The sequence below is a fragment of the Narcine bancroftii genome, chromosome 3 (genome assembly GCF_036971445.1).
Source record: "Narcine bancroftii isolate sNarBan1 chromosome 3, sNarBan1.hap1, whole genome shotgun sequence".
NCBI lineage: Eukaryota > Metazoa > Chordata > Chondrichthyes > Torpediniformes > Narcinidae > Narcine > Narcine bancroftii.
This window is the reverse complement of record NC_091471.1, coordinates 61,728,997-61,741,091: the sequence shown is the minus strand read 5'-3', so window position 1 is coordinate 61,741,091 and position 12,095 is coordinate 61,728,997. Positions and strand designations below refer to the sequence as shown.

The 12,095-nt window shown below is 34.6% G+C and overlaps 1 protein-coding gene across 1 annotated transcript in view; it reads left to right on the top strand.

Moving 5' to 3' along the window:
• Positions 1-11,450, top strand: part of LOC138757202 (kinesin-like protein KIF24) — an 81,735-nt gene extending 70,285 nt beyond the window's left edge. Inside the window, 2 exon segments of the mRNA XM_069924168.1 lie at positions 6,159-6,270; positions 11,074-11,450. Of these exon segments, the coding sequence (XP_069780269.1) occupies positions 6,159-6,270; positions 11,074-11,187 (226 nt within the window). The 3' untranslated portion in view covers positions 11,188-11,450.
• The last annotated feature ends 645 nt before the right edge of the window (positions 11,451-12,095 follow it).

Here is a 12,095-nt window from a genome sequence, read left to right as displayed (position 1 = left end):
GATAAGTACAATATAACGGGAGATACAGCGCTGGCATATTACCAACTGAGATCCTACTTGAAAGATAAATTAGGAAGCAACTTGAGTTTACCAGAGGGAAGTAACCTTGAATATGTGATTACAGATACAATGTTAATCAAAAGATTTATAAAAAATATGTATATTAAACTGCAAGAAAAGGAAAATGAGGAAACAAATGGTAAAACTAAACAAAAATGGGAACAAGATTTAAATATAAAGATAAAAAAGGAAACATGGGAGAAGTTATGCTCTGGAACGATGAGAAATACAATAAATACGAGGCTGCGTATGATACAATATAATTGGTTACACAGACTATACATTACACCGCAAAAGTTAAATAAATGGGACCCAACAGTATCTGATAGATGTTTTCGATGTAAAAAAGAAATGGGAACAACAATTCATGCAATCTGGACATGTGAGAGAGTAGAAAAATTTTGGGATGATCTCAATCAGATATTAAATAAAATAACAGAAAACAGTATACCAAAGAATCCAGAGATCTTTCTCCTAAGTAACATAAAAAAATAAAGAATTTGGAATTGACTTGGAGGATGCACAAAAAAGATTTGTTAAGATAGCCCTAGCTGTAGCAAAAAAATGTATTATGTCAACCTGGAAATTGGAAGATAATTTGAAAATACAACAATGGTATATAGAAATGAATAAATGTATTCCATTAGAAAAAATAACATATAGTTTAAGAAATAATATTGAAATATTCGAACAAGTATGGGAGCCTTACATTAAATACAATAGCGAAAACCTACCGGGAACAAACATTACCTAAGTTGATGGAAGGAGAAGAAAAGAAAAGAATGGACTCAGTAGAATTTCTGGTGTATTTTTGTTGAATGACAACATTGTCTAACTGAATTAATGCAACCTAGATTGTATAACTAAAATGGATGAGAGGGGGGGGGATGGGGGGGTGGCTTGGGAGGAGGGAGGGGGGAGGGAGAAAAAGTCACTGTAAATGTGTGGAAAAGAAAAAGTGTATATCATGGCTATTGTGATTTATGGTGTGAAAAATAAAAAATAAAAAAAAAGATACCTTCAGATTTATCCTTTGCTAAATATCTATCAAATTCAAAACCTTCATCAAAGTCTTTGCAGTTTTGGTCTTGAGTAACAGAGTTCTGTGACTTATCCAAAATTGGATCAAGACAACAATTCAAACCTCCTCCAATTAAAATCTTTTCATGAGCTTCAGCAAGATGCATAAAAGGATCATGAATAAATCTTTCAGCATCAATATTAGGTGCATAAATACTCATAAGTGTCCACATCTCTGAATAAATTTGACGATGTACCAAAACAAACCTCCCAGCAGAATCCATAACTACAGATTGAATCTTAACAGCTAAATTCTTACTAATCAAAATAGCAACCCCACTTGCTTTAGAATTAAACAATTAAGCTACCACTTGACCTACCCAATCTCTTTTTAATTTTTGATGCTCTTTCTCAGGTAAATGTGTCTCTTGTAAATAAAAGCAATATCAATTTTCATTTTTTAATGAGCTAAAACTATTTTCTCTTAATTTTATTATTAATCCCATTTATATTAAAACTTACAAAATTTAATAACAGTGACCGGCATTTCTTAAACCCAAAAATTAAAGAACTCTCACCACCCACTCCCATTGGAAAGCCCCCCCCCACCGTTCCATAAAAACCTTCAATTACATTAGACATCTCCAAGCAGAAATTAATAAAGGGAATTAGAAAGAAAACCAGAACAAATGGGAAAAAAAGATTGGGAGGGGAAAAAGTATTAATAAAAAGAACCAGTACTACCCAGTACTCTTTCCATAACCATGTGCCATTTTGTGGGGAAGGCACATGGTTATGGAAAGAGAAGACAAAAAGTCCACCTCCCCCTGACAGAATATGCATTACTTTAATTAAACAGTTTATTTATGTGTGAAAAGCTTCTTTAAGGTCTTTATTCACTTTTTTATCGTCAATCTCAACCAATTTTTGCTGCTTCAACACCTGTTCTGCAATTTGCATCTTCTCAGGTCAGTTGCCAAAACTTGGTAAGTAACTGAACTCTGCACATTTATTCGTTGATTATGTTTAATATTCGGAAGAGAATTTGCAAATTTTAAAGCTGCCTCTTCATTTGTTAAAAAAAAATGTGATTGATTTTTCTCTAGAAAACACCAAGTGTAGCTAATTGGCATGCTTAAATCTGCATAGAAAAATACCTTGTTATTTCCCATTATTAATGGACCTTGATATTTTCGGGCATTTTGTGCAGCCACTCTTAACATTGTTTCTTTATCTTGATAATGTAAACATGTAATCAAGACTGGGTGTGACACTTGTCCTGGGAATGGCTTCTTTCTATTAGCCCTATGTGGTCTATCCAGTTCAAGTCCATTTGGGAAATTCTCAGAACCCAGAACTTATGGAACCCAATTTTGAAAAAAATTCTACCAGATTAGAGCCTTCAAAATCTTAACCAACCCAACAATCTCCACAATATTCCTGTGATTATGATTCTCCAATACATCAATCTTTTGTAAAATTTCTTTCCTTTGCACATCCCAAGCCATCACAGAATCTTCCATTTTATTAAGGTATGTTTACATTGTTCCATTTCATAACGATAGTCTTGAATATCATCTTCAATTTTCTGAACTTGAATTTTAACTTTATTAATAGTTTTAGTATATTTTGTCATTTCTTCTTTAATATTTTTCATTTCACCTTTAGCATTCAAATTGTATTTTAACATCACTTCTGACAGATAAAAATTGATAACACATATGTTTACACATTAACAGCATTTGGTTGATAATTATAGAGGTTTGTCCTTGAGCTTCCATACCTTGGGATCTGGCTTCAAGAAATCTGAATTGTATTGCTTCAATCCCTTGAATCAGTTGGGCTTTATCTTTTTCATATTTTACACCTGCTCCCTCCAATTCTTCATAAGGTTTTTCTTCCTTCTCTTTATCTTGGTCTTCATCCTTTTGTCCCTCTGAATCACTTCCAGATGCTCCTGGTTCAATATTTAGTTGAATCAATGGCTGTGTCTGGCTAGCCATGCTACTAACAACAGCCTTGATCGGTTCAGCTGTTCCCCATAGGGAAACCGCTTACTCCATTGTGCGCACGTGCGAACTCTTGTGCGTGCGCTGTTGTTTCTGTATCGTCTGTTGTTCAATTGTCTTCTTCTGGACTACCAGCACCATCTTCCCCAGCTCCCCGGAGAGATGGCGCTGGAGTCATATGGATTCTTGCTGTCACAGTGCATGTTGCTCTTGGAGGAGGAACTTGATCTTGAGGCTCCATTGTTAAGGTAGGCCCAACTTCTTCAGCTATACTCACCTCTTTAACAACTCCTTTTTTAGTCCCTTTCCTTGAAGCCACAGAATGTCAATTTATGAATAAATTCCCAAAGTTTTTAAGTTTAAGAAAATTTGAAAAAAAAAATTTTGGATGATTTTTGATAAATTCTGCCAGAAGAGGCATATTTTCACATCTCCATCCTACGCCATCATGCCACACTACCCCCTCCATTAAAATGAACATCTTACCTACATTTCTGTATCCCTTTCAAGCTTTACCGATTTTTATTCCTAAATCTTTTTTTAGCTCATTAGATTCAGTTATTTCAATGGCAGGGGGGAAAATAATCATATATAAATAAAACCAATCTTCAAAGACTACAAGAAATGGAGGATTATCACTTCCAGATTTTAGATTTTATTATTGGGTGAATAACATACGTAATTTACTTTTATTATTACCCTTGGATATGTCAGCAAATTGTCCCTTTTGGGTAGAAATGGAACTGCAGTTTTCCAAAACAACGCCTATGTTGGCAATTTTAGGATCCTTTTTACCATTTTCCTTTTCAAAATGGATAAATAATTCGTTAATGAGAAATAGGTTGAGAATATGGCATCATCACAATGCAATGATGTCATTTGGGACACACGGGGTTTGAAAAAGCTCTGTGTGACTATTTGAGTAAACGATTTTTACTAAACTTCGACTTGACTATGTCTAAGTATTTTCTCATATTTTGTTTCGCACTGTGCCTCAGTTGCTAAAGTGGGCTCATTTTTTCTTTGGCCAGTCCCATCATAGATAATCATCTTTTTCAGCTGTTTCTGCTGGACGTAGGTTTCAAGGAATGGCATAGATTGGATATCCAAAGTTTTAATGATCTTTTTATTCGAGATAATTATCAGCCAAAATTAATATTTCTAACAGGCATTTTTTTTAAAAGATATTTACAAGTTAGACATTTTGTTCAGTTAAAGCTTTCTTATTTCCCACAAATCTCAAATACTAATATTCTTGATGTATTTTTTTTTTACTTACAGTTCTTATATCATGGAGGATTAATATATATTTATTATGATTTTATGGATTTAAGATCAGCCTCTATGGCTGGGATTAAGAATGATTGGGAACAAGATTTGAGCATAACTTTTTCAGATGAAGACTGGTACTCTACTCTCAGATTGATTAATGATTCTTCATTTTGTGCAAGGCATTGTTTATTACAATTCAAAGTGGTCACAGAACATATATGTCCAAACTTAAATTATCTTATTTTTTAATGCAGAAAACCACTATGTAGAAAGTATACAATTTTTGAAACCTCCCTGATCTATATCTTTTAGGAGTGCCCAAATTTTGAGAGATTCTGGAAAGACATTTGCCAGACTTTAACAATGATTTTTAAGATTAGTCTAGAACCTTGTCTGTTAATTGCTTTGTTTGGTTTTTCTCGTGACTCAGATACACTTCTGTCTGCATCTCAGGAGAAAGGTTTAGCCTTTACCACACTGATAGCCAGATGAGGTATTTTAATAAAATGGAAAGATGACTCTTTACCTACCCATACACAGTGGTTATATGATGTAATGTCCTATTTAAGTTTGGAGAAAATTGGATACAATATTAAAGATAGAAAGTTTCAATTTATAAAGATATGGGGCCCATTTATAGAATATTATCATGTTTGGAAGAATTAAGAATTTTTGAATACACTGGAGATTCTTCGCCTGATGTCTTGGGGTCATCATTGGATCCACAATTTCCTTTTTTTTTAAACATACACAAGGTAACCTTGATTAGCGGGAGGGGGTAGATTAGATATAGTTTTTAGTTTTTTTTAATATTTGTTTTTATTTAGTCTAACTTGGTTAATATTATTACAAGATCAAACCAGCAACCACAAAGAAGACATATCACACAGGGGTATAGATGAACAATTACTTTATTAACAAAAAATTCATCTTCAAACTTTAATTCAAAATCCCCCCTTTTATAACAATACCCACTGGTTACTATGCAAATTTCTATAACGGTGTAAAACTAAGAAATTCCCCAGTCTAAATATAACATATGTAATTAAAATCTGTTATATTTTCAACCAGCCCACAGAAAAACTTAGACACAAAACACACAAGGCTCACAAAACTTCGATCTCAACTGAAGCAAAGATCATAAACAAAATTCAGTTTGTTTGGTAAACTGAAGCCAAAAGATCTTTGAGAGAGAGCACAAAATTCAAAGTTGTCTTGTGTTGCTTGCAGAGAGAGGAAACAACTGGCTTGGTCCGGATCCTTCTGGCTGCCTTCAGAATGTTCATCCTTTTTGAAATCCCAACATTCTAAACTGTCCTCCAGACCATGACTCATGTTTTGGGCCTTCTTCCAATCCACAGCACCCCCAGTGGTGGTTTATTGTCCAAGTCCAGAAATTTTAAGATTATTTTCTGCACATGCTCAGTCCGTCTCCCACCCTCTCAGCAGTCCACCTTCACCTTGGCTCTCTGAGGTACACTGACACTTTTTAACATAAAACCACACAACACTTAGGCCAATACACAACACAGATCCCTGTAACAGTATAGATTTATTTCAATTGTTAGTTTCTTATGTTGATCAAGGAATCACCGATTTAGTTTCATAAATTTTCTTTCCTTGTTGTTGTGCTTACATGTATACAAGATCATTTGTTATGCATTTTCCTTAAAAATTTTGTGTGTAAATTTATATGTTAAACTCAATAAAAATATTTTTAAAAAGTCAGGGTTCTGTTTTGGAAACTTACATTGAAGTTTGTTGTCAATTCAAACTATTTTGTTCTTTGAACTCCAGGAAACTTGTTGTTCAATCGCACTGTGAGCAGCTGGAAGAAATGTTGGCTCTTTTTAAAAAGGAAGAACTTTTGCTCAACAAGCTAACGTTTTCATAATAATTCTAAAAAGAAGTAGATCAGAGATAGTTTGGTCAAAAATATTATTTAATACAGATATCATTGATCTACAAAGGGATTATATTGTAGAAAAAAATTGGGTGAAGTGAAAAATTATTTACTTTCAATGTGAAAATGCAAATTGTATTCCAGACCTCAAAAATGTTAAAACCATAGAACATTACAACATAGAAACAGGCCCCCTTCAGCCATTCTAGTCTGTGCCAAACCATTTTATTTTGCCTAGTGCCATTGACCTGCACCCAGTCCGTAGTCTTCCATATCTCTCCCATCCATGTGGCTGTCCAAACTTTTCTTAAATGTTAAAATTGAGTGCATTCACAACTTTAGATGGCAGATTGTTCCACACTCCCACCACTCTCTGTGTGAATAGTTCCCCCTCAAGTTCCCCTAAACTTTTCCCCTTTCACTCTTAACACATGTCCTTTGTATCTCACCTACCCTCAGTGGAAAAAGCCCATCTACATTTACTCTGTGATGCACTATCAATTATTGTCAAAGACTAGAAGTTGCCAGAATGATAGGCTTTTAATTGCTTAAAACTGTATGTTACTTGGCTCGAGTCCAGAGCTTGTACTGGGGGAGGGATTTGGGTGTAACTGCTTTTATTGGGGGATTCCAAGGGGAGGAGTCACTGGTACAGTCAGCACAGGAGCGGGCCAGTCACACATACTAATAGTAATACAGTGGTGTCACCACACTCTGTCTAAACCCCTCATCATTTTAAATACCTCTTTCAAATCTCCCCTCATTCTCATACGCTCCAGAGAATAAAGTCCTAACCTGTTTAATCTTTCCCTGTACTTCAGTTCCTGAAGACTGGGCAACATCCTAGTAAATCTTCTCTGCACTCTTCCTAACTTATTTGTATCTTTCCTGTATAGGTAGTTAGGTGACCAAAACTGCACACAATAATCCAAATGTGGCCTCACCGATGTCCTATACAACTTTACCATAACATCCTATACTCAATAATTTTATGGCTAGAATGCCAAAAGCTCTCTTTACAGCCCTTTCCACTTTTGACACCATTTTCAGGGAATTATGTATCTGTATTCCTAGATCCCTCTGTTCTACCACACTCCTCAGTGTCCTACCATTTACCATGTATGTCCTTTCTTGGTTTGTCCTTCCAAAATGCAACACCTCACATTTGACTGCATTAAATTCCATCTGCCATTTTTCAGCCTATTTTTTCAGCTGGTCTAGATCCCTCTACAAGCTTTAAAAATCTTCCTCACTGGCCACAACACCTCCAACCTTAGTGTCATCTGGAAATTTGCTGATCCAATTTACCATATTATAATCCAGATCATTGATATAGATGACAAACAACAATGGTCCCAGCACCGATCCCTGAGGCACACCACTAGTCACAGGCCTCCAGTCTGAGAAGCAATCATTCACCACTACTCTCTGGCTTCTCCTGTCCGTCCATTGTCAAATCCAGTTCATTATTTTACCATGAATACCTTAGTCAGAACCTTCCTGACTAACCTCCCATGTGGAACCTTGTCAAAGGCTTTACTAAAGTCCATGTAGACAACATCCACAGATTTTCCTTTCTTTTTTTCAATCTTTTTTATTGATTTTTATAGGAAATACAATACAATGAAAAGGGAATGAAACTGAAAATACAGTATCGCATTATGTGTTTTTATATATATATATATATATATATATACACATCTAACCATATAACCATTTACGGAGCGGAAACAGGCCATGTTAGCCTTTCGAGTCTGCACCGGTTCACTGATTTTGTGCGCCCTCTTCACGCATTGGTCCCGGTAGATCTTCATTCAATAACGATGGATGAATTCAATGCAGGTGTAATCAGTCGTAGAATTGTTTGATAATGAATCTCATTCCTTTATTCTTTCACCCTCAAATTTCCAATTTTTCTTTGATGCAAAATTCTTCTAAACCTCCCTCTTATTTCACAGAATATTTCAAATTTATGCAAATCACTGACCAGTAGAAACACCGACAAAAACTCAACAATATTGAAAATATCAACCTTTTCCATTCCTATTCATAATTATCCTTATCATTCTTTGAATTAACATGACAAACCTTTTCTTTCTCACTTCTGCTGTCTTGATGTGCTACACAAATAAAAACCAAAACTGAAACCAGATCTGTGACCTAAGCAATGGTTAGGCATAAAAGGTTGCCATGTATATTCAAATTTCACCGATGAATCAATTACATGATATCTAATTTTTTCTAAACTTAAACAATACATAATATGAGAAAACCATTGAAACACTGTTGAAGGTCTAGAGGCTTTCCATTTGAATAAGATAGCTATTCTAGCCAACAATGGAGAGAAGGCCACCACTCGTTGAACAGGTAGAGAAAAACTCCCTGTCTGGGTCAACAACCCCGAAAAGAACAGTTATTAGATTGGGTCATAGCTCTAACTGGAGTATATTTGAAAAGGTATTAAAAAATTCTTTCCAATAGTTTTCTAGGATGAACAAGACCAACACATATAAGAAAAAGTACTAGCCAATTTATCTTTGGACATGTGATCAACTAAATCTGGTGGATATACGAATGGAAAGTCCAGTAATATAGTATTTAAGAAATTTCTAATCTCTAAATATCTAAAAAATGAGAATTTGTTAAGTCTTATTTACTTGCCAGCTGTTCAAAAGACATTAAACAATTTGCAAAAGAAACGATACCTTTGATTTTCCATAAAGAGAAAGATTAATCAATTACTGTTGGTTGAAAAAAATAATTGTAAGAGATGGCACTAGATAAGACAAAGTTTTTTAAATTAAAAAAATCCTAAATTGGAACCAGATTCGCAATATATGTTTGAGTATTGGATTAAATATATTCCTTTTGATCATGGAAAATCTAAATGAAAGAGGGCCAATAAAAGGGCCACTGAATACTGCTGAATAGCTCTCAATACTTAATCTGTCCATAATGGACAATCCAATTTATCAGAATAAAAAAATCGAAAAAGTTAAATAGTGAATATTAGCAGCCCAATAATAAAATCTAAACTTGGGTAAAAGCACACCTCCATCTTTTTCTATTTTTGTAAATTAAATTTAATAATTTGAAGAAACTTTTGAATCAATATTATTAAAAAATATTACACATTGAAACCTGAAATTACTTGAAATAAATATTAGGTAATATTAACATTTTAACTGCATTAATACGACCTATTAAAGATAATGATAAGGGGGACCATCTAGAAAAAAGACAATCTCACATACTCAAATAGAGGAAGAAAATTGAGCTTATATAATTCTTTAAATTTTTTAGTAATTTTAACCACCAAGTATGTGAAATTATCTCTAACCTTATCCACAGACTTTCCTTAATCAACTTTCCTGGTAACCTACTCTAAAAACTCTACAAGATTGATTAAACATGACCTACCACGCACAAATCCATGTTGACTATCCCTAATCAGTTTCTGGCTATCCAAATAATTGCATATCCAATCTCTTCAAATGCTTTCCAATAATATACTTGCTATGGATGGCTTATAATTTCCAAGGTTACTTTTGGAGCCTTTATTAAACAACTGTACAACGTAAACTACACCCCAATGCTCCGCCACCACACCCATGGTTAAAGATATTTTAAATATTTCTGCCAGAGCCTCTGCAATTTCTGTACTACCCTCCCTCAAGGTCTGAGGGAATATCTCGTCACACACTGGGGATTTATCCACCATTATTTGCTTTAAGACAGCAAGGACTTCCTCCTCTTTAATCTGTATAGGTTACATGACCTCACTGCTTGTTTTCCTTATTTCCCACAACTCTGCCCATTTCCTGATGAAAATAATTTATGATCTCCTGCATCTCTTTTGACTCCATACAAAGCCAACCACTCTGATCTTCAAAGAGACCAATTTGCTTAATCAAAGCATTAAACCTAGTAATTTACAGTCTAACATGGGGTAGATATTTTATTTTGTGTTTTAATTCTGATTGGAAAGAGCACCTTCACTTTCATCTTCTGAATCTCATGAGCTTTTGTCACTGGTTCTTTTCCACAGAATCAGATCTTATCCTGGCTCTTTTCCCACTAATATCTGGGAGAGTAGAGTTCCAATCGGACATGTGCAGTATGTCACATATCCATGTAGGTTGATGTGGACAATGGATTTATGTGGACTGCATGTATGGTGTAGTTATTGTCCATTGGTTTTTGCATTTGACATTATTTTATCATTCTGTTAACAATTCTGTGCTTGCTTACCTCTAATTGCTTTCGTCACATCTGCATATTTTGTTCACAAACAACTTAAAGTTTAATTTCAAGGATTCAGCTGGTGTAATAGATTTAAATTTTAACAGTAATTTCCATTACTTATTCTAATTTGTCCTCATTGCAGTTGAATGGTTTAAAAAAAACTGGTGGGTGTTGATGGTAGAGTTGTGAAAATAGAATGGGATTAGTATAATGGTGTAAATGGGTGCCCACAAGGTGATGCAAACCTCCATGATCTGAAGAGACAGCGTCTGTGGTGTGACTTTCAATCAAATTGGAATAGGACACAGGATAAATGAATTTCTTGCAACAGATGTTAAAATCTACGAACAGTTGGTACTGATCAGATAATAGTATTAATCTTTTTATTCTTTGGGAAAATATTTAATTGCAGATGGATTAATTATTTTATGTAAGGATTTTATTTTAAGTGATGTCCAAAGATCATGTATTAACTGTTCTTCCCTTGCATACATTTGTATATATTAAACTTGTGTGAAGACTATAAACAATTATTTTCAATTCTGTAAAATTGTTTCTTGACAGGACTTCTGGGATTATGTAACACAACTTGAAGAGATCCTGATGTTAAAAACTAAAAGCATCCAGCGTTTGCAAGGCGATATTCATCAGTATCAAATTCATCCTGAGACAATGTGACATAAATGAACCTTGGATTTGGTGTAAATTATAATGAAATAGCAAGTGATCAGCATTTCACCATTTTACAAATTTTGGAGCAATTGTTCTTATTTAAATACAGATACAAAAATAAATCTTTACTTTTTTTGTGTGATCTAATTGTAAACTTTTAATGTATATATTGTGGATTACATTCTCTCTGCCATTTTTAGTTCCCTATGATCCCATCTGTCACATTTGTGGCCCGAAATGTGAAGTTAATAAAACATTAAACACTAGTTTTATCAGTAAACGTCTGAGTGTCTTTATTCTCCCGTTTCCTTTGTTCTCCTGCTTGTGTTCTTATCTCTCTCTCATACCACGTGACTTCCGGTACATCTCATACATATTCATTATCATGACATCCCTCCTTTAATCAGAAATAAACTTTACCTTCACTTACGAATATCCCTTGGAAACATACAAATATCGTAACTAATGGTAATACTATAACTACTACATAAAATTTACTTCCTACAGCACTCATACATGCACTTTATGATATAAGATTAAATACTGTCCCAAAGTTCTTATTAAAATTATGGCACAAAGTCTTCGTATCGTTTGGGCACTTTCCGGTTTCGTTTCGGCCTGCCTGCGATATTGTCGTCGCTTCTCGGTTGTTCACTTTCAGCGTCGAACATACTGCTCGCCATGGCTTTGGGTGTTTCTGGCGCTCTAGTCACTTCTTCAGGAGTGCTGGTAATTGCCTCTGGAACATCATCAGGTCTCTCAGTTTCAGCATCTCATATTGGCCTTTCAACCTCTTCGCTCGATGTATCTCTGGACTGGTACCTTTTTACACCTGATATATTTCTCTTATACAGTACTCCAGTCGGAGACTTGACTGTCACCATACTGCCACTTCTGGATACAACAGTATAGGG